The following is a 27,440-nucleotide window of genomic DNA, read 5'->3' on the forward strand; positions in this document are numbered from 1 at the left end:
GTTATTTTCAAATATGTAGATCACAATCAGAGACACAGAATTTAAATTAATGGGAAAAGCAAACAAACAACAAAAACATAGGCTCTAAGTCAGATTAATCCTCTTACTTCACACATTGGCTTTAATAACTGGAGAATTTCACTGTTTATGCCTCCACTGTCCAGAAAGGCACACGTCAGTGTCTTTATCCAAATGTCATGACTTTCACTTTGAGGAACCCACAGATTCACAGCATCCAGGCCTTCTAAAACATCTTCTTTAACAGATCGGGGCACTTCTAAAAACTAAAGGCAGAAAGTCATTTCCTATGTCAAATAAATAACCAGGTACAGTCAATCTGCTTCCAATAAAACTGAGTGCACTTAAACTACACCTGGGGCCTGTGCACACAAAATAAGTCAGGAAGTAAAGGTACTTGCCGTCAACCCTCTCTGACTAAAGTTTGATTCAAGAACATACATGGTCTAAGGAGAGAACTGACTCTGGCAAGTTGTTCTTTCACCTGTGTATGTGTGCCATGGCACATACATGTACACGTACACACACACACACACACACACACACACACAAATGAAAAAAATGTTTAATAAAAGTTAAAAAGATTAGACCAGGAATGGTGGTTCAGGTCTGTAATCCCACCTATTCAAGAGTTGAGGCAAGAGGATTTTACCTTCAAAGCCTGCTTGGTATCTTAGTGGAATCCTATCTCAAAAGTAAAATGGAGCTAGGGGTATAAGTCAGTGGTCAAGCACAAGGCCCTAAGAGGCAATGTTTGCCAGAGAAACAAACAAGGGAAGTGGGGAGCACACATGTGGGATGGGGGATCTAAACTGAGGGAGTGAAACTGTAAAAATATTATGTGTAGGGAATGAGAAATTTGAATTCCTCTGTTAGCTCTGTCATTCACTGGCAGCCACACAAGCCACAATCTCTGCCTCACCTGGCTCATATGTAAAACTGATTCAAATCTACACAAAATTGATTTCAAAATAAAATGTAAAATTTACATGTTAAAAGTACAATATTTAGCTGGGAGGTGGTGGCATACACCTTTAATCCCAGCACTTAGGAGGCAAAGGCAAGTGAATCTCTGAGTTCAAGGCCAGCCTGGTCTACAAAGTGAGTTCTAGCACTGCTATGGCTACATAGAAAAACCCTATCTCAAAAAACAAAAACAAAACCAGACCAAACAACAACTCCCAGTCTCTGAAATAACAACAAAAGCCCAACCCAAACCAAAACACCCCCAAATCAAAAAACCAAAGAAACAAAAACCCAAACCAACCAAATAAAAAACCCAATACGTTACATTAGGCTACATTATCAACTTCATTAACAGTCTGTTTTACTACTAATTTTACTGGGAACCAAAACTATGATACATTAAAATGACTATTTCAATGATGCGTATTTCCATTAAATTCAAACAAGTTAAAAAAAAAAAGCAAAAAACCCCAAAAAACTGCATATTGCTGTCACTTTCTGAAAAGAGAAATGCTTAGAGCAAAGATGCAAAAGCTCTTAAAGACACTGCAGACAGCTTTCAACGGGATTGCCATGATGATTAACATACATCAAAGAAGCTTAAACATCTTCTATTTTATCAAAGGTATGCTAAGCAGTAATTGCTTGTTGGCTGATCACAACCCCCAAAATATCCCGGATCAATGATGCAAATATCACAGGTATACTGGGAAAGAGTTTCCCTTAGCCCCAAATCAGCATCTCTTTATGTTATCCATTTGGACTTTCTAATCTGCCTAGGGAAAAATCACAAATCCCTTGAATTCAGTATGTACAGTCTGAATCTTTCTAGCAAGCAGTATATTAGTTACTTAAAATACCTTTTTCCTCGATGTTCTAAAAGGTTGTAGATAGGTCAGCATTGGATCCGCTGATGTCTTATAATTCTCCCAGAAAATATGTCCAGTCTTTGTAGCCAAAATGTTTTTCAAACAGGTAGCAGCAGCACATCGAATTTTGACACTGAAAAACATAAATAGTTAATTTATTAACCTGGAATGCTATGGAAAGTTTTAAACGTCATAATTTAAAATATTAGAAACTTGTCTATAATATTCTATAACACTGCGAAAGTCTGAGAAAGTCAAAGGATTTTAAAAATAGCTGCTCAGTAAATACAAGTTACTAATCAATAGCAATTCTCTTCATTCTGCACAATGACTGCTATACTGACCATAAATTTAAGAAGAATTGTTTGGAAATAATGTAGCCTAATAAATATGATTAGTGAAAGTGGCGAAATCCTAATTCACCTGAGGAAACATGCTGATGTTTTCTCCAGTGATACAAATCATTCTGGATGTGAGGTACAATATCTTACTCCAAATGTTAAAACTACTGGAAAGATACTTTTTGAAGGAACATACACTCATTCTGACAAACCAGTTAGTTGAAAACCATCAGCATTTAAAACCTCTGGATAAAAAGCAGAACTCTCTTTTTACTAAAACAAAAACACCCCAGGAAATGGAGGGCTACAAGAGACCTAAAAATGCGGTCAACTGACAGAGAGACTGTTACTGGGCCCGAGACTGGAGGAAGCACAAGGACCAAAGGATGGTTCAATTTTGTTCAGGAGCGTTTTGTCTACTCAGATGACCTCTAACCCTGGACTCAGTTTCCCACATCTAATTCCTTAGCAAATCCTAGTGGCTATACTAAGAACATGTCCTCGTTCCTGTCATGTCCCTCACTCATGCTCACTATCTGTCTAACTTTCTCCTCTGTACTACAGCAGTAATTAGCATAACCAGTTCCTGTTTCTAATTTCACCCCTTAGTCACTGTGCTGGTTAAGGTATTGTCAACTTGATGCAAGCCAGAGTTCTCTGAGAAGATGCCTTCATCAGACTGGCCTGTCGAGAAGTTTGAAGGGCATGACTGATGTAGGAGGGCCCTGCCCACTGTGAGCAGTGCTACCACTAGGTAGGTGATCTAATAGATTAGCTGACCACAGAGCAAGCCAGTAAGCCTTCATCCATCAGCTCTGCTCTAGTTCCTGCCTTCTTGAGTTCCCACTCTGACTTCCTTTCCCAGTGGACTGTGAAATACGCCCTTCCCTCTACCAATTTACTTTTTCTGGCCATGATGCTTATCACAGCAATAGAAAGCAAACCAGAACAGCCGATGGTTTGTCATATAATGATGTTATGCTTGACGATGCATCACAATACCACTGTATATAAAAATTCATGGCACATATGCGTGTATACAAATATCAGTATCACATCAGATAAATATAAATAAAACGATCTTGCTTGGTCACCCCTGTATGGAATGCTCTACTCCTGTTCTCTCAGGTTAATTCATCGTTAATTAGATCATTTGACGCTTCCTCAAAGAAGTATGTTCAGATCGGCTATTGTGGTGACTTCCTTAGTCAACACCCCCTTTGTAGGCTGAAAGCCCTTAAACACCCAGTGCTTCCCCCTTCTACAGTAGAAGAGAAAAGAACTGTCTGTTGCCTAGTCTTCTTATGCTTATGTCACACTAACAGGTCTGTGCATTGCTAGACGACAACAACAACAACAACAACAACAACAACAACTTCAGCTTACTGGATTCCTATATCATTTTATGATTAAGTTTCCTGTGGAAAATCTCTTTAAAAAGTCAAGAAAGATTAATCCAGTAGCACATGCTGTTAGATTAGCACATGTGGATAGAATAGCATATGTTCCCATCTCAGCTGTTAGGAAGCACAGGGCAGAAATAAGATCAGGAGTTCAGGATCACCAAGTTATAAGCAAGTTCAAGGCCAGCCTGAATTATATGAGATTCTGTCTCAAAATAATGAGAGAAAGAAATGGATTAAAAATGGTAGAAAGATAGGGGAACATGATTAAAAAAGACACCAGTAAAATGTTAGTGTAAGAACTTATACAGTAAGTAAACATATTCACTGTAAATTTTTCTCCTTTATTATATGTATGAAAATTTGTATAATAAAATATTAGGGGAAAAAAAACCCATGCCAGCCAGTTTAACATAACAAAAACAACAATAACGAAAATCAGGTTCATTAAATCAATAATAGAAACATGGTAGGTTAAGAGAGGCAGAAGAAAAAAGTCAAAATACATAAATACCTGTAAGAGATGTGTGGGTGGGAGGCAGAGGCAGGTGGATTTCTGAGTTCGAGGCCAGCCTGGTCTACAAAGTGAGTGCCAGGACAGCCAGGGCTACACAGAGAAACCCTGTCTCGNCAGCCTGGTCTACAAAGTGAGTGCCAGGACAGCCAGGGCTACACAGAGAAACCCTGTCTCGAAAAACCAAAAAAAAAAAAAAAAAAAAAAAGAGATGTGTGGGTAGAACTTACCCTCCCACAAATGGTAATGACAGGGTGGACAAATAAACCAGTCAGTCGAGGGATAAATAATGAGAGAGCTGAGACTATGACTCAGTGATGTTAAGGGTGTGTAAGGTCCTGGTTAGTCCCCAGGATTGTAAACAATTAATAATAGTAGTAGAAACAACAAATAAGAAGTCAAACAATGAAAAGAAAGAAATCCCAGCTGGGCGTGGTGGCGCACGCCTTTAATCCCAGCACTCAGGAGGCAGAGGTAGGCAGATTTCTGAGTTCGAGGCCTGGTTTACAAAGTGAGTTCCAGGACAGCCAGGGCTATACAGAGAAATCCTGTCTCGAAAAACCAAAAAACAAAACAAAACAACAACAACAAAAAAAACCTTCTGAGGTTACAAAGCTTTTGCTCCATGGATTATTTTAGCGGAATCAAAATAAAGATTAGCTTGAAGGAACAAAGCACTCTGGCTCTAAGAATCACTATTTTTTTTTTTTTTTTTTTGAGACAGGCTGTCCCAGAACTCACTTTGTAGACCAGGCTGGCCTTGAACTCAGAAATCTGCCTGCCTCTGCCTCCCAAGTGCTTGCCGCCCCGGCAAGAATCACTATTTTAGGTGTTATTTTGAACACTCTTGACATTCCTGTACTTAACATTATTATTGTGTGTGTGAGGGTGAAGGTGCGTGACACAGTACGCTTGTGGGGGTCAGAAGACAACGTTCAGGAGCAGGTTCTCTCCCCCGCCCCCCTTAGCTTTGGGGATCAAATTCAGGCTGTTACACCTGCTGACAGTCCTTTTCCCTGCTGAGCCACCCCACCAGTCCATAGTTCTGTATTTTAACTATCTGTGTGGACCACCTGCAGCTTACTGATTTATCCTCTGTCTAACTTCGTCTTACTTGAATTTAAAACAGACAAACTTCACCACCATCAAGTGTCAGGAATAATGGGTATTTGATCACACAAAGTCATAAATGAGTTTCATTAAAATATACAACATTTTTTTTTCTTTAATGTAAGGACTTGAAAGACTAGAGTATGACTCAGTGGTTAAGAGTACTCGGTGTTCTTGCAGAGGACCTGGGCTCGATTCTACATGGCGCTTTACGATCATCCAACTCCTGCTCTAAGATATCCAATACACTCTTCAGAGCCACAGGAGCACCAGGCATGCCTGTGGTGCACATACGTAGATGCACACAAAACATTGATTTACATAAAAAATATAAAAACCTTCAAAAAAGAAAAAGGAAGTGTACACTTGAGTGAAGTATGGGTATCATTTTCCTGAAGGCCAGATGTGATGTCTCTATCAGATGAAAGGCGTCCTCTGTACTCACCTGTCCTCTACCAGGGTATTGTTGAGGGCAGTCAGCATTATCAAGGTCCACTGAAGTTCTCTGTCTTCAGGTAACCCGTAGGCTTTGGTATAGGACACATCTTTGTTATGCTGTACAGCTATGGTGGAGAAATCCAGAGGGCCTATTTCTCCCAAACACCTTCCGACAGCCTCTGCATATAGGAACCTCATTTTAGTAGAGTCATAAAAAGTATTAACACTGTTTTATCATGCTTCAAGACTTCAGTGTTTTCTAACACAGGGAGTAAAGAAAGCTACAAAATACATCAGTGTGGTAATATATTTTTCACCAGAGATGACAGGAAATAAGTTAACAATTATAGTAACAGAATATTAGAAGCAAAAGCATTAACATGTCTGGCACCGCATGAAGTATCGACTTTAAAATTTTGAAAAGAAAATCAAGAGTGTTTTAAGCATAGGCCATCATGCATCTACAAACACAGGCAGCTTTGCTTCTTTTTCACTCTGCACACTTCTCAGTTCTGCTCCGTGCTTGGTACCTCGAGCTGGAACTCACATACAGTACTGAATGCAAGCAGTAAAGGGGATAACTTCTCTTTGCCTGATGTTAGTTAGAGGAAAGGATTTTTCTTCTACCACTAAGTGTGATGTGTATCATATGTCCAAAGCAGGTTCACTTTATATTACGTAAGAAAGCTACTGAGGGATCCCAGCCGGCGCAGCTCAGGTTTATGGCCAGAAACAGCATGAGGAACAAAGATGTTAATCTGGGGTGGGGCAGCGTTGATGATTCTGATGAGGCAGGTTCAGTTTCTAGATCTGGGAAGGGAATGCAGTTATTCTTTAATTGTGTACAAATACTTGAAATCAGGAACATATGGGCTGTATTCAAGTCTATACATAAGATAAATTTAAATAAAAACCAGTCTAAACGTTAGGCATGCAGGGCAGCAGGCTCCCACTGAGAGAGGAGGTGGGCACCAGATGGGCTCCATCAGCACTTATTCTTCCCATAAAGCACTGCTGCCATGCCCGCCTCTGGCTAGCATTAACCATGTGATTTTCCCACCCTAAGACCACCAAATCTAAGTGCCTATATTCAACATGTTAGCAAGTTACCTTAGATTAGACTATGCCTAAAGGCAGCAATGAAAGACTTAAATGGTATTTTTAAAAAAATCTGAGTTTAACCATTGTACTGGCTGGTTTTGTGTGTCAACTTGATACAGGCTAGAATTATCACAGAGAAAGGAGCTTCAGTTGAGGAAATGCCTCCATGAGATGCAGCTGTAAGGCATTTTCTCAATTAGTGATCAAGGGGGTAGAGTCCATTGTGGGTGGTACCATCCATCTCTGGGCTGGTAGTCCTGGTTCTATAAGAAAGCAAGCTGAGCAAGCCAGGGGAAGCAAGCCAGTAAGTAACATCCCTCCGTGGCCTCTGCATCAGCTCCTGCTTCCTGACCTGCTTGAGTTCCAGTCCTGACTTCCTTTGGTGATGTACAGCAATGTGGAAGTATAAGCTGTATAAACCCTTTCCTCCCCAACTTGCTTCTTGGTTGTGAGGTTTTATGCAGAAATAGGAACCCTGACTAAGACAGCCATCCTTCAGCATCTCTGTTCCTGCTTGTTATAAACAAAATAAACATTAAATACCACCAGTAAGTCATAGCTATAAAACATTTCAGAAGTTTATTAAGTCTCAACTTAACTAAGCAGAGATTTATGGTTTCCCTGCACATTTATATGGCATTTTACGGTTAACATTTATACAGTATTGATTATAATTGCTAACTTTATCTTAAATGCCTATTTGGGGAATATAAAAGGCACTTGGCTATCCAGGGTTACCTGAATTAAACAGAGATATAACTTAGCAAGCCATCCTTAATTTTCCAGTGAATCAAATGAGGAGCTTATGCTCATTCTGACCATTCTAAAGAAGACCATTCGCCTACATCATTTACCTAGAACTTCTCTTTCACCAGTCTGGTTCACTGCCATCTTGGATAACTGCAACAGGCTGACAACTAGCTTCACCACAATGCCATCTTGTGGGTTATCTAGAAATAATTTAGAGAAAAGTGCTTCAATTATCATAAGGACAGTAGTACATCCACTCCCCAAACTAGCACATTTTAAGAGGTTTTAAATCATAAACAAATTTTAAAAATACATGTAGATAGAATTTGAACTTCCTTCTGAAATACAATCACAGGGAAATGATTAGCAAGATTTACCCACCAAATAAAGAAATATTTGGAACAAGTTGAACAGAAAAGTTAATAATCTTAGCAAAATCAAAAATAACTTGAAACATAAGAATCGTTCAACACAAAAGCTAGAAGGAACCTTGCTTAGGCTGTTCCCACACAGTATTCAGAATTTAGACCTGTGCCATCCAGTGGCCTCTCTGTAATGACAGGAATACAAATGGTGGTGGTGGTGGTGGTGGTGGCAAGCTAAGAAAAATTCACAAAAGAATATTTGAGAAAGAAACAGGAAGAAAAAATTCATGTTAAAATTATTCCTCCAAGGGGGTTGTAGAGATGGCTCATCTGTTAAGAGCACTTGCTGCTCAGAGGATCCTGGTTCAGTCCCCAGCACCCACACGGCAGCTCACAACCATCTGTTAACTCAAGTTCCAGGGGATCTGATACCCTCTTATGTGCACTGAATACCCTTTTATGTGCACAGCATTCACGTGGTGCACATAACACATATGCAAGCAGAACACCCATACATATAAAATAAATATTAAAATAAACAAATATATAAACTAGTACCCTGAGATGCTCTGAGAAGATCTAGCATCTGATCTTTATGTTGTTCCAGTTGTCTTCGAAGATCCTTCAGTCCTTCAAGCCTGGTCAGCGGAAGTGGATTATAAGCACTTACTGAGAGAAAATGGTTTATTTCCTAAAAGACCAAATTAATTTACTATTAGGTGAGTATGTACTGGCTAACTGTGAAGACTGGAACAATACAAGATAAGATAGTAAGCACTGTCTATAGATGCTGACCCATAAAACCAACATGGAAGAACTAAGCTCCTTCTTCCACTTGAATTCTGACAATGTTTTAAGAGCTTAAATTCCAAGAGATTCTGATATCTATATTAGATGTCAACAGAACTGAGTTGGAAGGAAATGTTACAAATTTATTTATTTGTTAGGATAACAGTATTGTACACCTTAAATGTATTAAATGTTTTCATATTATAGTCTTAATGGAATGATTTTTAAAATTATAACATTTTAAAAAATGTTATAGATATAACTAAAATTTATAAAGAGAAAATTCTTAATATCCTCTCTAATATAAACATTACTGACTCTCAAAGAAACACTTGGCAATTTTGAGATATTAATGAACCATAGGACCTTATGTATGTTAAAATTAATACTATTTTATATCATATTCTCTGATATTCAAATTTATCTCCGTCAGGAACCTTTGATATCTGTACTTTAAATGCAATGCAAGAAGATGTAAAAAGATCTGTTCTTAGAGGCTGAAAAGATGGCCCAGTGATTAAAACAGCTGGCCGCTCCTGCAGGAGACCTGCACTCAGTTCCCAGAACTCCTGTCAGATGACTCAGAGCCACACATAACTTCAGTGGTAGGGGACTCTGAAACCTTTTGGCTTCCTTGGGCACATGCAGATGTAAGGTACATATACACGCAGATGTATACATTTAAAATATCTATGTATATTTTTAAAAGATTTGTATTGTATTTAAGAAGGTAAATCGTATGTATTAATTTTACTACAACAGAAAGCATTCTTGTCCTTATCAGTGAAGCACTAATGTTTTAAAATAATACTTTTGCCTATGTTCTATAATACAAAATTATAAATAAAATGTTTATTACCTCTAAGAGTGAAAAAGGTCCTCCACTATATTTGATTTTCTGTTGAGTAAGACGCAAATCCTTAAAAATAACATGGTCAGGAAAAGGATCCAAAAGCTTAATTGTGACAAAGAGGTTTTTATTGTCTTTGTTATCTATCACTAAGTACTTCAACAGGTCCAATACCTAAATAATTATCAAAAGAAGAGAGAGAAGTCATAATTATATTTAAAGAGCCAAATTCCATTATGACATTATAAACATTATAAACAAACCTCTGCTACCCTAGTCCAGAAGACATGTTCTAACGGCATTAAGTATTACCCAGCTATTAGTGGTTATGGCTTCAAACACTTCTAAAATACTTACAGTGCTGAACAAGGAGGTATAAGGAATTCATAATGGAATGTTATTTATGGGAGATCTCACGGACCATCACGATGGGAATTGTTAGCTCTACTTCTGACTAGAGTTCAGTGTAACAGATGAAACTATCAGATTTATTAGATCAAAATCATCAAGGGGTAATAATTGATTTCAAGGATTAATTTGCTAAAAATGTCTTCTCCACCATTTATCAAAAAGCATTTTCATTAAGGTAAACTTAAAGCATTCAGTTCCTAAGAGTATCTTTCATCTCAAATATTCTGTTGTAGATGCACTAGGAAATTACCTGTTCTTGAACTTCCTGATAATCCACAAGGGGAATAAGTGTGCCAACGATAACGTGAAGATGGCTTTCTAGAGCATCCTTACATTGAGTTACAGCTGTATGACAAACTCGACTTAATAGGTCACAGCAAAGGGAAAAGCTACGCAAGGACACATCTGTGAAATGAGAAGACCTAACAGGAAAAATGAATGAATGAATGAATGAATGAATGAAAAACAAGGCCTAACAAACTACTCTGAAATAAATTTCAACTTCTTTTTTACTCAATGTCTCTAATTCTTATAGAGTTTGACAAAAAAGTGTCATAGCTAATATCTCAATGGTAATAATACAAAAAAGACAAAGGATGTCTGAAAGATACATCATATAATTACTGCAAAACAAAAAAACTGTCACAATCATTCAAAAAAGAAAGGAAGAGAGAAAGAAAGATCTAAAGAATCACTGCAAGCCAGCAAGCACTGAAGGACAGTGCTTTTTTTGTAAACAAAAGTCTTATTCTCTTTCATGCTCTCCACATCCCTAGTACTACTGATATTCAAATAACCTCTGAAGGGTCCTGTCCAAAAGCAGGCAAAGAGGGCCGGGCTTCATTGGATACATGCAGCAAGAAAATCACTGACAAAGCAGCAGCTTGTTACCAGCTGGTGTTCAGTAATAAATAAGCATAATAAATAATAAGACAGGAAGGGAGGGAGGGAGGAAAGAAAGGAAGGAGGAAGGAACAGAGAAGAAAAGGGATAAAGGTCAAACAAGGCTGGGGTGATGCCTCAGTGGGTAAGAGTGTTTACTCTGAAAGCCTGACAACCTAAATGCTAATCCGAAGCTCCTATGTAAAGACCCGGGCATGGCTGTCCCATGGTACAGGACTGGTGGGCCAGGAACTTGTTGGCCAGCTAGATTAGCTGCAATGGCCAGATTCTCACTTAGAAACCCTGTCTCAATGAAATAAGGTGGTGGGAGATACAGGAAGATGCAGCATGTCCCACTCTGGCCTCCATAAGCACACCCAGATACTAACATGCATGAAGCAGCATTCAGAGCCAAACCTTAGGGAGAACCCGATTCCACACTTAACCACATTATGTACTGAAGGGGTAAGATTTTAGCAACAACATTTTAGACCATGTAAAGAAATAAAGCATGAAGTATTAAAAGGAAGCAAATAGAAACATTTCCTAAAGAACTTCAGGCACTGGGGTTAATAAAAATGGAATTCAAAATAATTTTAAAATTTAAAAGTTGAGGATAAGATAGAGGTTATTGAAGACCCACGAGAGGGAATGTGGGAGAACGGGAAGATCTGCAGGTACTGGGGTTCAGCTGGGGGAGGAGACAGTCTAGTGTGCTACACAGTGAGTAGCGACAGAAAACAATTACGTAGGTAAAAAAAATCTACTAGAAAGGATTGATTTCACCTACCAAAATGATGGATGGTTTTTAAAATTTTTATTCATTGAAGACATAGAAAAAAACATGACAGAGCAAAATGGATTTATGAGAAACACAGAGGACTGCTAATGCAGATGTATGTTGTAATGTCTCACTCACCTTTTGTTGATGTAGTGAATCAGAGTATAAATAACATCGCGAAGGACAAAGGCCCAAGCCCCTCCCAGGCCACTCTGTATATCTTTCAGTAATAAACTAACAAACAGGTGATATATTTTAAGAATTCTGTGCTTTTTAAAGACATTATTTGTCTCAGCTGCTTGTTCACAAATGGCCAGAAGTATTTTCTGATAGGAATCCTACAAAATAGGCACACATTGAGAAGAAAATTTTAAAACAAAATATATTTGGCTACAACCAACATAGTTTATACTTATTAAATGATCATTTTGATATGGGCTTGATATCACATGTAAAATGTTACATTAATTGTTAGTGTCCATTTCACTTTTTGTTTTTCGGTCTTTCCAGACATGAGGTTTCTCTCTGTGTATCCCTGGAACTCACTCTGTAGACCAGGCTGTCCTTGAACTCACAGAGATCCACTTGACTCCACCTCTCCAGTGCTAGGATTAAAGGACTGTGCCACCACACCCAGCCCAATTTTACTTTTTAAAAAGTTGCCAATTAGTTTTGAGAAGGTAAAGTGAAACTTAATATATTATAATGAAACAGTAAACATGTTCTCTGAGCTAATTATAAAGGCAAGATCATAAAATCCTGACCTAATATGTAATACATATTAGTTAACCACCGACTAACATAACAAGATACAACTTGTTAATCAAGTGCTTTCCTATTTAAATTAGTCAAGTAAAATTTTATGTTCTCCCCAACTCCAAGACCTGGAGAGGACTTTTCTTATAAATTATTGTAGTAGTAATACAATGTGTACTTACAGGGATTTTAGAAAGAATTTCTAGAATGCTTTTAAACTTGGTTTTATGACAGTTGCTGATGTAAGCAAACGTTGCCTGAATGACATGTGAGGGGAAATATGGTGGGTTGGGGGCAGGATCCAAATCCCTAAAGAAGCAGAAGAAAAGAAATGTAGTTATTTAAAAATAAAATATCTCCCAAGTTACAAAACTGGTTTTCTACTGAAAAACTAGGTTTTGGTTTTTTTTTTGTATTATTTTAAAATCACAGACAACAAAATGATTCACAACCATTAATTAGGCATCTTCCCTATGGAATTAATGTCAGATGATTTGTTTAACATAATTTGTTTATGTAACCTTTTACAAAGTTAATGGCAGCCCCAGAGTTGGGACTCAGTATAACTTGCCTTCAGGTCTCCTTTATGACTCTTGTGAGACCAACAGTATCTTGAGCCGGGCAATGCATTAGAGTAATAGCATCATTTAAAACATAAAGTCTGAGCACTTTCTCAGTATTACTGCTAAGTTACATGCTTAGCATAGTCTGCATAGTTAAACATCAAGCATTTTCAGCAGGGCAGAGCAGCACATGACTTTAATCCCAGCACTGGGGAGGCAGAAGTCGGCAGAGCTCCTGAGTTTGGGGCCAGCCTGTTCTACAAGGAGAGCGCCAGGACAGCAGTGCTACATAGTGAAACCCTATATCACAGAAACAAAATCCAAACAAAATATTTTGGGGACTAGAGGGATGGCTCCGCAGTTAAGAGTACTGACAGCTTTTCCAGAGGATCCAAGTTCAATTTCTAACCCACATGGTAGCCAACAACCACAACTCCAGTTCTAAGGCGGGGAGTGAGGAATGGAGGGGTTCTAACGTTCTCTTGCGGCCTCCATGGCCACTGCGTGCATGCATACATTCAGGCAAAACACCTGTACATATAAAAATAAAACATTTTTACATCTTTTTTAAAAATTGAGAAATTTCAAGTACCTTATGGTCAAGCCCCGCCCCCCATCACCAATATTCATACACAACCAACCGATTTCACATCTAAATTAAACTAGACAGCTAGGAATACCACAAGGGAAAGGAAGCAGAGAAAGGCCAAGGTGTGGGGAGGGAAGGAAGCCACACCTTGAAATACATAAAGAAAAACAGTCTCAAAAGGCACCAGGTGGCTCGATGCCAAAGTACCACAGAAGAGTGAAAAGATAAGATGTCAGCTGGAAGACCACAGTGAAGGAGACAGGAGAGTAAGGTCACTCGTCAGCGACAGCTAGCTCTCCAAGTGTGAGACCGGCATACCCTGAAAAATCACAGAAGGCGGCGGTGCTTTGACTGGCGTCCGAGTCCGCTGAGTCAGCTGTCTCATGCAATGTCATCAGCAACTCCACCACAATCTCTGGCAAATTACCAATGAATACTTGGTCAATCTGTAAGGACACAAAGTTAAAATAGACCAGACACGTTTATATCTGTGAACTTCACAACAACACAAAGGGCATGTACTGACCCCTTACTTTATAACTTCAAACAAACAAACCAAAAACAAAATAAAAATATCTAAGTCCCAAGTTCTGCAACAAAAACCTCACTTCAACCTTTCTATTTTTCAGAATCATTTGAACTGACTTTGGATTTTGCATTAAATTCCTCAAACTGGAAATTTCTCCAGGTAGCAAAGTCCCGCAAATTGCATCTTATCTTTTATTCGTTCACTAGATCTTTAAAGATCTTAACTATCAAAAGAAAATCTTTGTGACTGGCACTATTCCCTGTAGATGCCTTGTGTACTTCTCTGGATACTGGAAGCCAGTACCACCTTTCATTAATAGTCATTAAAATGACTCCTCTCTAAGAGGCAGATTTCTCACCAATCTGCTTCTGCTACAGGTAGCCTCACAAAGGACAGGAAGTCTTTAGGACTGCCAGTGTATATCCAGGATCCCTGACTCTGGGGTTGTATGTATGTGTGAGCTGCCAGCCAAGTCCAGCTTTTATGTGGATGTAAGGATATGAACTCAAGTTGTCATGCTTAAGGCCAGTAACCTTAAACGTTCAAGCTTACTTCTTTTGCCAGTACATAAAGGTAGACAAAAACTGAAGCCATACCTGTTTTCCTAGGAAGTCTTCCCCTTTAAGAGTATCGTAGACCTTGGTAGCAGTCTCTCTCTTCTGTGATACGTAGCTGTCTCTCGTGCCCTCGTAGGCAAAGTAAGGAAGGATGTGCACAAGAATCTTCGGAAAGCAATCTACCAACAGGCTTTTCCAGCACTTTTGAATCTGATTAGCAATGGACTTCACCTCATCAAAATGGCTTCTGATTACCAAATGTGGGATCAAAATCTTGTAACAAGATCTGAAAAAGTATAAAATTTAGGTTATAATAAATTTCAAAGTAAAATTTTACATCAAAACAGCAAAATGCTTTAACATTCAGTGTTTAAAACATTAATTTAGGCCTTTAAATATTCTTTTTACATTTTTAATCTTTTATTTATTAAAAGTTTTATGAATATGGTGTTTTGCCTGCATATATGTCTATGTACTGCTGCGCATACCTGGTGCCTCTGAAGGACAGAAGAGGGCACTGGCTCCCTTGGAACAAAAGATATAGATAATTGTGAGATACCAAATGGGTGCTGGGAATTTAACCTGGGTTCTCTAGAAGAGAAGTCAGTGCTCTTAACTACTGAGCCATTGCTCTATCCCTGTAGATCATTAAATACTCTTTTTCTCACTTTGTAAGTGGGGAAATTAAAGTAAAATATAAATAATCACATTTTTAAAAAAGTATAACTTTATTCTTCCTCCCCTTTTTCTGAGACTAAGCATCATGCTGTAGCCCAGACTAGCCTGGAAAATATTATATAAACCATGCTGACCTCTAAATTGTGGTAATCCTCCTGCCTCTGCCTCTTAAGTTCAAGAATTACAGCATGCACTACCATACCCAGCTAAGGAATTTTATTTTTTACACATAATCAACTTAGGTAATACTGTAAGATCAAAGGTAAAAGCAATTTATAAATTGAAAGAACAAATACAAGTTACTACAAAAAAAAGAATGGGTGATTAGGCCATCAAATGTACATCTCTCAGAAAATGCTGTTTCTCTCTCTCTCTCTCTCTCTCTCTCTCTCTTTTTTGGATTACAGGGTCTTCTATAGTACAAGTTGGCACTGAACTCCCGATGTAGATGGAGATCACCTTGAACTACTGAGTTTCCTGCATCCATTTACCTTCGGAGTGCTGGGATGACAGTATACTCCACTATGCCTGGTTGACGTAGGCAGTGCTGAACCAGGACTTTGAACGTGCTAGGCGAGCACTGTAACAACTGAGCGAGATCTCAGTCCCCACAAAACCAGTTACTTTGCAGTCAGTTTTGAAACCTCATAATGTTTAAATAACCTACTATTAAGCAATAGGAAAGAAAATCAAGCAGGAAATAATTAGCGACTAGTAATTAATCTTTGATTGTTTTCCAAAGGGAAGATACTTGTGTGTAGACCAAGATGCACGATGTACTGATGGCCCTCAAGGATGCACACCTGGTCACTAACAGTGCTGACAATCCTAAGTTCAAGTACAGTCCCTGATATAGTCTCAATCTGACTTTTCTAAAAACTAGGCTACTTCCTACTTGAAGCCAGGGATGTGAGGTGGGAGGAGGGGGCTGTCGAAACACTGCTGCAGCCTACCGATAGAAATCCTCAAGGCGTGTGTAGTTTAATAACATAAAAGGAAAAGAAGATAAGCTATATTCAGTATCTTGAAGGTTCAGCCATTCCAAAACCAGGTAGTCTAGGTGAGAAATCATGAAGTCTTCTAAACTTCTACATCCAAACGATTCGGAGACTTTCTCTAAAACCTGCAGAAAGGAAAAACATGATGTTTAAGAAAATGGGAATAATTATTATTTCACTCCTTGTTGATATTTAAAATAGGACTTTAGAGCAGTCACTCAATGTTTTTCTACCTTGATTTCTTCACCAATGAATGACAGAAAGATAGCAAATGGGAAAATGGAAAATGTATTTAATAACTGGTATAGCATAGAGCACATAGAAAACACATTATAAACATTAAGTAAGTAATAGCCTAATTTTACACAGCTGACTATATTTCAAAGGAAAGTCTAGGGAAAAATTATTTTCAGCCTCATGTCCACATTTTTAAAAAATCCCAACACATACAACTTGCAAAATCAGGTAGTAAAATAAAATACTTCTTAAAAACTCTCATTTTAATACCAATAGGTAAAAGGTAAACTCATTTAGGACCAATTCCCTGCAGACTGGCCTACAATAAAGCTCCATGGAACCCAGGCTCGTACAGAAAGTTAATTAATTGCCCATCAGACCATACTCACCACATTAAAACATGCAACAGGAGCCTGTAAAGGTTCCTAAATAATGAACTTGGAGTGGAAGAGCGGGGAAGGCTACCATATTCTACAAGAATGGGATGATATTGTTGAAATTGACTGAGCCCAGGCCTCTTCCCTAAATGTAACGTAAAGGTCACACTGTCCTCAACTCTGTTTTCTGTTTAACTATGTTAAATCCCAATGTGCTTCTCCACAATTGAGGAGGCAAAAGCAACCAAATATCTCCAAGTGTCTCCCTCCATAAACACTGTTCCAGAGAATATGGTCTGTGTGGAGACAGACCATCCACTATTGTTTATTCTCAGTGAGTGCTGTGCAAAATGCTCTTAAACTGACTAAGAAGTAAGTCACACTGAATACAAATTAATATGCCACATAAAGAATGATCAAATTTGGCTGTGGAGGGGAATACAGCTCAGTAGTTAAATACAAAGCTCTGGGTCCAAGCCCCAACACACTCACACACACATACATACACACACTCTCTCTCTCTCTCTCTCTCTGTCACACACACACACACACTCTCTCTCTGTCACACACACACACACTCTCTGTCACACACACACACAGAAAGAGAGAGAGAGAGAGAGAGAGAGAGAGAGAGAGAAACTAAGCTTGCTTGCAATATTCTGAGTCTAAAAAATTTGTGTCTGAGTGTCAAAAGCCACATACAATGTGAACATATTCACCATACCTTTTTCACAAGATGAGGTTCTAATCTGTTTTCCTTCACAGACTTGCATAAAGCAAACAAAGCCTGTTTTTCACAGACTGGGCTACAGTGCAAGACCACAGCTATCATCATCAGTAGTACAGATTTTCTGTTATAGATCTCATCCAGAAGATCAGGGTTCTGAGAATCGCATAACTTCAAAAAGAATCATAAGAAGAACGGCATAAATATCTTTAAAATCATAAATCAACCAAGCCAGCTCAAATTCAAGTATTCTCTAACCTCTACGCAGCCCGAAAAGTTTAAATCCTATAATAATGAGCTAAGAGAAAATGACTTCGAGAAACAAGCTTTTCTATAGATAAATAAAAAAGCTGCCATTTCTTAAGATCTAGTGGAAACAATTACCAAAGGAAAAAAGATTCTAACAAGGTGTTAGTTTAAAGGGCACACAGCAAATGAGAACAAGAAGTATCAAGAGTCCTTTCACTATAGCTGCTACTGCTAGGAGGATTTTTATTACTGAGACATCTTTATAGTGTTTTCTTCTTTAAAGATTATCACCATCTATACTATAAAACGAAACAAGAAAGTCTTACAAAAGAAGGGCATGCTTTCATTTCAATGATCAATTAGTTTTCAAAAGTCCCCAACAGAGAACCATTTACATTTTTAAAATTTAATTTTATGTGTGTGGGCGTTTTGCCTGCTTGTAAGTCTATGTATAGTGCCTGCAGAGATCAGAAAAAGCCACAAGAACTGGACCCCCAGGAACTGGAGTTACAGGCAGTTGTAAGCTGCCATGTGGGTCCTGGGAATCAAACCCTGGTCCTCTGGGAGAACAGTCAGTGCTCTTAACTAAGAGCCATTTCTCCAGCCCCTATCTGTATTTTTTAACTAGGTGTAATCACTCTACAGTCCAAATTTAGCTTAGTCTTTGAATAGTAAGGCCAGAGACACACATCATGACACACACAGCATTTTTTGGTGTGTTTTGGGTTTGTCTTTTTGATTTTAAAGATTTCTTAAAAAAAAACCTTTTTAAGTTCTCTAGTGTATCAAAATCCCCATTAAATTGGAGTGTCCTCACAAAAACAGCATAGATAAATTAAAGCAAAAGTAATTGCTATTATTGGACTCATTCTGACCTATAAATTTCATTCAGAAAAATTTTATTCAGTCCATACCATTGACTTAGACCAGCTTTATAGTGTAAACTACTGAAAGAAAGAAAACTAAATTCAAGACTTTAAAGCCCTAGCCAGAAAGTTTATTCAAGGTCCATGTCTCATGGGGATTGCTAGTTAAGAGGGCTTTTTGGGCTTAGAGCAAAGAACAAAGGCTGTAAAGTCATCCCAGGAACCAACTAGCCATTGAGATAAGAAAGGCACGCAAGGACAATCTCTGGACAAGCTCAAGATGAGTAAGGGACCACCTGCTGATATGGTTTGGGTTTTAGCCAGATGTCCTGCCGACCAAGATAAACACCCTCCCTTTAGAGTTACTCTCTGATGTTTAAATTGCCCATTTGTGTGTAACTGTGCCAATTCTTCCCCTACCCTGACTCCTTTCCTATATAAACCCCTAACTTTAGAGCCTCGAGCCGACATCCGTTATCTCCTGTGTAAGATACATGCTGGTCCGGAGCTCCGTCATTAAACTACCTCGTGTGTTTACATCAAGCTGGTCTTTTTCGTGATTTCTAGGTGCACACCGAACCGGGGACAGAGTGGGGGTCTCCCCACTAGGTTCTTTCACTACTAAATACAAACTCCACTCCAGTGTGCTAGAGAAATATGACACAGACAGACCACATGTGTGAGGTTATCACAGTTACCAGTTCTCTGATTCCCGCCTCTGCTGTCGTGTATGCATTGTTAAAAGATGTCTGCTGAAACTTCAGAGGAAGTGCTTTCAAGCCTCTGGAGAAATCGCCTTGTCTCATATCCTGAAATAATCTTAAAAAAAAAAAATTCAATTTATTTTAAACCCTAGATATCAAAACAAAGCATATTATGGAACAAAAGAAAACCCCTCCATGAGGTAAGATAGCAGGCCTTGGTTTGAAAGACTTTTAGCAGTTCAGACAGCCTGCTAAATGTTAATCTATAAGTCAATGTCTCCTGTAAGAAAAGAAGATTCAAAGATTTTTGAACTACTGTTCAGATTTGAACATTAAACTCAGGCTGTCAGAAAGATTCACTGTCCTCTTAACAAACATGAATCACACGAGTCCATAAACTTGTCATCATGTTCTAATATTTAATTAGCCCCAAAGTGAGTATCTTAATGCTTCGATGTTCAGTTCACACAATATTTTATGTGGGGAAAGGTTATCAGTGCTATGCATCCTATTTACCAACCATTCTTGAGTTTTTTGAAATGTGGGAGATTTTTCCCCATGCCACCACTACACTGAGTTATAACACTCAACTGTAATCCTCTATAACCTGAGAGCTTTAACCTCAGTTCAGTAAGGATTTGAACTTCCACACAATCCCACTAGCAATCCTGACAATGCACTACTTTCTTATTAAAACAAATGAGGAATGTGACTACACCTGGTTCATGGAAACATGACTGTCACAGAGACAAAGTGTGGACTCAATAGTTCTAACATCACAGGCCAGTGGCTCTCAGCCTTCCTAATGCTGCGACTCCTTCATGCTTATGATGACTTTCAACCATAAAACTATTTTCATTGCTACTCTATAACTGTAATTTTGCTATTGTTATGAACTGTAAATATTCGCTTTCTGATGGTCTTAGGCAACCCTCCAAGGTGTCGTGACCCACAGGTTGAGAATCACCGGGGTTCAGTATGTGACTTCTTGGACAATATTGACTTCTTGGACAATGTTGACCTTCTTTTACTGGCCACTTAGGTCTGAATAATATGCAGTTTCCGCTTTGATGTTTTTTAAGCAGCATATAACTTCTTTTCCATCGTCAGTGAGCAACTGAACAGCCAAATATTATCTTAGGTTAAAACACAGCAATGATTATATCATCACTGTATGAAGTAAAGAAACTACCACTTTACTGACCCACGTCAAGCCATGGTAATATCTAAATAGTCTACACCCCCTTAGGTGGCAGAGGTGTAGACACATATCACTCAAATCAATGGATTATTAGTTCCATAGCACTAAGCAAGTTACCTCTCAAAGCCAGAGTTTTCACTTGTAACTTGGAGAAAATAATGCTATCTAAGCAAAAGAACTGTCAGACTAAAGAAAGAACACAAATTCCAGGCACATCCTGGTACTGATTAAGTGTAAGTCACTGCCCCATCACAGCTAGTGAGGGTGCCACACTGATGTCGGCAGCAATACAAGAGCTTCATGAAAACCTAACTCATTACCTGTTGACTGACCCTGCAGCCAACATCCGAACTTGATGATGATCGTCAGCAAGAAACTGTGGAAAAGCTTCATTTACAGGAAAGTCTTGTCCCTTTACATTAAGAATTGCCCATTCGGAATATGGATCGGCCTATAGTAAAATAACAATTAAAAAATGAGTCAAATACAAAAGAACTAAGAGAAAAATCCGTGAGTAGCATACAGATATAGAGGTGGCTTTAACAATCTCAAAGAAGAACTTTTTAGTAACATGGAGTGACTCACCTCAAGCAGTGTTTGAAGACACTTTACTAATGCCATTCTTACAGAGAATACACATTTCTTTTCCTTTGTCAAATGCCTGAAATTAGGTAAGATTTTTAATGTAGTAATTATTCAAACAAAAGCAAAGACAAAAAAGAAAGTCAACGGATACTAATATTATCACAGGTTAGTTCCAAAATGTCCATTTTAAATCAATTCTCAGTATGTGGAAAATGCCAGTGCATTTACCTTTCCTAAAATTCAAGCGAAATTTAAGAAAATCATTTTGATGTACATTATTTGTTTTGTATCTTGGAACTGACACACTTTGGGCATGCATGCTATAGCAAACTAAAGATAAACAGAATATCTTTTAAGTTTTCATCGTTATGGTACAGACTTAAGAGAATCTAGGTTCCAGATTGACTTATTAATAAAACATGAGGAGGCATCTAAGTGACATGCAGGTGATCATCTACAACCACCCAATGCTTCTGTCCGGCCAGCACGATGACCTACTAGGTAAGGCACTCGCTGGACCTCAGTGCAATTCCTGGAAAACACTGACTCCCACTAGCTGCTCTCTGACCTGCCCATGTGCAGCATGACTTCCCAACACAACATAAATAAAAGGTTAGAAAGCTGTTTTAAATGTTACTGTGAGACTATGAATGAAATTAACAGTGACAAAAATCAACTGGTTCATTTGGATCAACAACAATTCAGTTGATTGTTAGGATTGATTTTTAGGATTTTTTTTATGCAACATCTATATCAAGTTATTATGTGATTCAAATTTACAGGGCCATGTGCTAAACACTGTAGGAAAGAAAACCTTATAAGAAAACAAAGTAGCTTTTCAGGGAATGGAAGACATAGCTGGGGAAATGGCTCAACAGAAAAGCACTCGTCCTTAAGTATGAGAACCAGAGTCTGGCTCTCCAGAACTCATGTAGAGTAAGGTGCAGTAGCATCCGTATGTGTAAACTCAAAATGTCGACAGTGAGACAGGAAGCAGCAGCAGAAGAAACCTGTAGACCTGCTAGTCTGGAAGGTGTGTGCAACAGCAAACATTATACCTGCTTCAAACAGGTACAGACTGAGGACTGACACCCAACCTTGCTCTTTGACTGCTACAGGAACGACACACGTGTACCCACGCTCATACAAGTGATCATTCACAAACATGCATGTTAAAAAGAGGAAGGCGGGGCTGGCTCAGCAATTAAGAGCACTGACTGCTCTTCCGGACATCCTAAGTTCAAATCCCAGCAACCACATGATGGCTCACAACCATCTGTAATGAGATTGGATGTTCTCTTCTGGTGTGTCTGGAGACAACTACAGTGTACTTACATATAATAAATAAATAAATACATCTTAAAAATCAAATCAAATCAATCAATAAATAAATAAAAAGAGGAAGACAGATTATGTATATTACTGTTAAAAGATGCGAAATGTTATTTATACATGATAACTAGGAAATCACTAACGTACAGAGTTTACATCTGCATCCAGAGGCAGTGAAGTAACTAGAGAAAGAGACTTATGCCTACCAAAATGCTCCCATCACTGTCAGGAAGTGTCCTTGAGCAATCCGTGTGCTCTCCATGTCCACACTGCCCTGGCCTAGGTTTGTCACTATATGAAGGACATTGCTTAGAATCGTTTTACAGACATCTTGGTCACGTCGATGCAGAGAACACACAAGGCTGTGGTAGAAAAGGTTGAAGGTTATAAGCTTACAACCACACTGTCAGTTTATAATTCAACGTGAGCATAACATATGGCTTTCACTTCTTACGATAATGGTTGCAGAAGTTCAACAACATCCTCCATTGGCAATGAATGCTCGCTTCCAGGGAGATCCTTCAGGAGCACTAAGTACTAAGATGGTTTAAAAAAAAGGGAAAGAAAAAGCAAAAGCCAGCTTTATCCACAAATCACTCACTTTTAAAAGCATATATAAACGAATTCAAACATGCACATAGCTGTAAATTTCTAAACACAGCATATAAAAAAAAAATCTTTAAAGTCAAATACTAGATTTAAAACTCAGCATAACAGATTTACTCAAATGGTTTAAAAAAATCTTGGCCATGTGCCATGGAGAACATATTCCCTCACACCGGGGATATATCAATTACCTGGCTATGTAACTAAGGAGTAGAAACATTAACCTCAATTTCTGGAATTCAATAAATGAGCATTACCGTCACCGATGCAGTTAAAAGATAAAGAATATGAGACTATACTATAGCTCTACAGTTCCAGAATAATGCTGGCTATGGTAAGTTCAAAGGTGAAAAATGACTGAGTTCTGGGGAGCAAAGCTTTTAATCCTTAAAAGTAAACTATCCTAACCTACCTACTCGTCATGGCAGGTTTGTAATTATACGTTACTATGCACAAAGAGCTGTGTTCTATGTGAACATTTATAATGGTAGTTATAACTAAGCAATCAATTTCTCAAAGGTTTAAGAAATTTTCTAGTAACACCAAAAAAATCCTAAGAGATATTTTTCATATCTCTCTCATATCGTATAAAGAATGTTAAAATCGGGCTGGAGAGATGGCTCAGTGGTTAAAAGCACTAACTGCTCTTCTGAAGGTCCTGAGTTTAAATCCCAGCAACCACATGGTGGCTCACAACCATCTGTAATGAGATCTGACGCCCTCTTCTGGTGTGTCTGAAGACAGCTACAGTGTACTTACATATAACAATAAATAAATCTTTGGGTCAGAGTGAGCAGAGTTGGAGCGAGCAGGGCCAGAGTGAGCAGAGGTCCTGAGTTCAATTCCCAGCAACCAACCACATAATGACTCACAACCATCTGTACAGCTACAGAATACTTATATCCATAAAATAAATAAATCTTAAAAAAACATTAAAATCCTCTTTAATGCCTAATATGTGAGTCATATGTAATGTTACTGAGAATGTAAAATGATTTTAAACATCAAAACCTTAAGGAAAGCATATGACCCCTCCGACTGGTCAGGGCTAATAGTCTGCTAGTGTTCATGAAGAAGGAAGCCAAGGGACCACACAATGAAACCTATTTTCATTACTAGGGAATGCCCGTGCATGTTCAAGACAGCATGCCAAGGATTCCATTGCATGGTTAGGAGCTCACCAGGTATGTCTGCTAGTTTACCAGAACCAAGGATATAACCTTGAGCACACCCAGATGATGGCCACCAGGCCGGGAGCTATTTCCAACTGTTTACAGGGAATGAGATAAGGCAATATTCCACATGATAAGAACTTAGTTTCACAGAACATTACTGAATGGACAAATTCATTATTTGTTCGTGAAAAGGAAGGTTCTCATTTTGCCTTATAAAGACAAACAAAGTAGCTACAAACATGTGCAGAGGAACAAGAAATAAGCCGTAAAGTTATAAACTGGAACTGAAGGTATGTACTAGCAGAGTTCAAAGGCCAAAATTCAGACCTCAAATTCCATGTTATAAATTATTTTTATGGTCAAGATCTACATTTTTCTGACTGTTAATTACACTCATAATCTCAGCACTTGGAAGAAAGACTATTTATTTAGTACAGGCAAGCCTGGGCTACACAGAGAGAACCTATCTCAAAGAAGATGCCTCTTGTTCCACTCTATAATAATTCATAAAAATTACACCAAATAATATTCAAAATAATCCAAGTTTTAATGCTTCAGCATCTACTTCAATTCTTCTCATAGCATGTCAAAAGGAAACCTGAGAAGTCTAGGCACGATAATAGCACGGGCCTCTTACTCCGTGTACTCGGTGAGACTGCTTCAGCTAGGTCTGGGCAACACAAACATGCAGAAAATATTATATGACTGGTCTCAGATTTATCTTCCAAAAAATTAACTCAAGTCTGCAAAGTTACTGCTCCACTCTCACAAATCCAACATGGCAACACCACACAAACTGAAAAGCTTCTGACTCACCACATGCAGGTGGAGGGGTTTCGTGAGATCGAGTATGCTAGAATCAAGCAACAGTAACAATTTTCTTCTTATGTCAGCTCCTCTAAACGACACAGTATGGCTCTGAGATGCAGTTACAGATCGGCCTAAGAACCTGAGCATGTCTAAGAGAAGATGATCTTGTTTGGACAGGTAGTCGGCAGCTAAAGGACTCATGGCACCTAAAAATCAAAGGCACTTATTAACACTGGGAGAGGGACCCGGTAGACAGATACAACCTCAAACATCTTTCCAGCTTTCCACAGTTCAAATAACCTAGCCTTTAGTTTCTTCTAAACTACTTTACATTTTAATTCTCCCATGAAGAATAAAATAAGAAACTAATGAATATGATTTTAAAATGAGAGTAGCTTAGAATGTGTTGTAAGGAGGAACAGTGAGTGAATTTGGCTCAGCAAGTAAGAGGGCTTGCAGACGGCTGATAAAACTGAATTAGAAACCCAGAACCCACAGTGCACAGTTGGAGAGAACTGACTTCTAGAACACTGTTCTCCAATCTATGTGTGTACCCACATTAACACACAAGGACACAGAAAAGAATTAAAACCAATATATATATATATTTTTTGAGTGCCTAGGCATGGTGGGACACACTCGCAATCTCAAATCAAGGGAGCCAGAGGTAGATGGATCTTTGTGAGTTTATAGGTCAACCCGGTCTACATAGTGAGTTCCAGGACAGGGCGACAGAGTAAAACTCTGTCTCTGGGGGTGGGGAGGAGGGTGGGGGTTGTTAAAAGTCTTAAATGTATAGAAAAAGATCAATCCAAGTAGACTGTACCTATGGGAAATGAAATTATCATTAAAGGTTTTTTTCAGTGAGGCCCCTTACTGTGCCAAATTAATGTAAAATGGTAAAAAAACCCAAAAACCAAAAAACAACAACAACAAAAAAACCACACACAAAAAACACACAAAACAAAACCCAAACAAACCTCAGAGCAGTAAATACTTATTTACCAACAGCATTCTGGTTCTCTCCATAATCATTTGCATCGCTCACAGAACTAGCAGGGTAAGCCCTAGAAAGACGAGTGGATGATGGACCCTCTGCCTCCATCAGACTGTCACAACCACCACCATCTTCATCATCTTTCCCTGGACGTACTTCTCCGTGATCCAGTGGCTTTTTCGTACAGGATGCCTTTAAAGAGGAGAAACAAAGACGTTTTTAACTTCTTTCAGAAGGATCTTAATTCATAATTTTGTGGGGAAGTGGATATATAAACTGGAATCTGTTTAGATAGTAGGATAATATTAAAGCTACAAAAATAATTTATTTTATTAAAAAGTAGCATAGGCCAGCGAGATGGCTCATGGGACAGGGGAACTTGCTGTCAAGCCTGGATGACCTGAGTTGAATCCCTGGAACCCACAGGTTAGGAAGAGAATAACCTCTAGCAACTGTTCTCCACACGTGCACTGTGACACATGCGCACACACAGACACACACAGATATAAAATAAATGTAATAAAAACGAAGTCCAGCAGTCATTCTGTATTGTATTTACACATTCAAATGCCACTATGTATCCCCCCCCAGAACAATACCTTGCAACATTTAATAAAAATGTTAAAGTTAGCACGAGAAATTGACAGAAGTATCAATTATTAGGACTATTATGTAGGACAATAGCAATATCCTACAACCAAATCACATTCAAGATCAAAATTAAAATTAAAGCTAGGCACAGAGGCATGTGCCTGTATTCTCCTACCTTTTTGGATACTTGAAACAAAGGAATCATTTGAGTCTAGAGTTCAAGGCCAGCCTGGGCAACATAACTAAGATCGTATCTTAAAACAAGCAAACAAAAATGCTCCCTAAAATTCTCATACATTCCTTTGAAAAAGTGAGTCCCTCTATGGAATTTCTCTTCCATCCTTCAAGTGCACAAGTACAAGAAGACAAAGCGAAAATACAGGCATCTTTGTGGCAGCTCTTGGTTAGGAGGGGAAAGTGACCTGAAATGTTAAGTAAGAGGGAATGGGATTGACAGAGGTATGAGCCCTAAGCAGACAGCCTGTAAGGCTTAGACAGGATGACTATCAAAGATTCACCGCCAATCTGACAAAGGAAAAAAAGCAAGAGCAGGTAGATTCTTTAAAAATGTGTCATTTCTTGAGAGATAAGCATACACTATTCCCAAAGAGTGGACTATCATGACTGCCAAACAGAGCACAGCAGTATAAGCCTCATAAAGAAATACACTAACGGGATCAGCGCCGGGGTAGCTGGAGCGCAGGGTTGCCTGACACCCGCCAGCT

The 27,440-nt window shown here is 38.6% G+C and overlaps 1 protein-coding gene across 1 annotated transcript in view; it reads right to left on the bottom strand.

Moving 5' to 3' along the window:
* Atm (ATM serine/threonine kinase) overlaps positions 1-27,440 on the bottom strand; it is a 114,173-nt gene that overhangs the window by 44,414 nt on the left and 42,319 nt on the right. The window contains exons 17-36 of the mRNA XM_021171910.2: positions 26,133-26,316; positions 25,134-25,333; positions 22,991-23,073; positions 22,743-22,898; positions 21,205-21,280; positions 20,940-21,070; positions 19,413-19,533; positions 17,597-17,770; positions 16,214-16,383; positions 14,622-14,868; positions 13,815-13,942; positions 12,527-12,653; positions 11,727-11,926; positions 10,176-10,347; positions 9,524-9,688; positions 8,434-8,566; positions 7,615-7,710; positions 5,667-5,838; positions 1,845-1,986; positions 108-284 (exon numbers count right to left, since the gene is read on the bottom strand). Of these exons, the coding sequence (XP_021027569.1) occupies positions 108-284; positions 1,845-1,986; positions 5,667-5,838; positions 7,615-7,710; positions 8,434-8,566; positions 9,524-9,688; positions 10,176-10,347; positions 11,727-11,926; positions 12,527-12,653; positions 13,815-13,942; positions 14,622-14,868; positions 16,214-16,383; positions 17,597-17,770; positions 19,413-19,533; positions 20,940-21,070; positions 21,205-21,280; positions 22,743-22,898; positions 22,991-23,073; positions 25,134-25,333; positions 26,133-26,316 (3,054 nt within the window). The remainder of the gene's footprint in view (positions 1-107; positions 285-1,844; positions 1,987-5,666; positions 5,839-7,614; positions 7,711-8,433; positions 8,567-9,523; positions 9,689-10,175; positions 10,348-11,726; positions 11,927-12,526; positions 12,654-13,814; positions 13,943-14,621; positions 14,869-16,213; positions 16,384-17,596; positions 17,771-19,412; positions 19,534-20,939; positions 21,071-21,204; positions 21,281-22,742; positions 22,899-22,990; positions 23,074-25,133; positions 25,334-26,132; positions 26,317-27,440) is intronic.

The sequence above is a fragment of the Mus caroli genome, chromosome 9 (assembly GCF_900094665.2).
Source record: "Mus caroli chromosome 9, CAROLI_EIJ_v1.1, whole genome shotgun sequence".
Classification (NCBI taxonomy): Eukaryota; Metazoa; Chordata; class Mammalia; order Rodentia; family Muridae; genus Mus; species Mus caroli.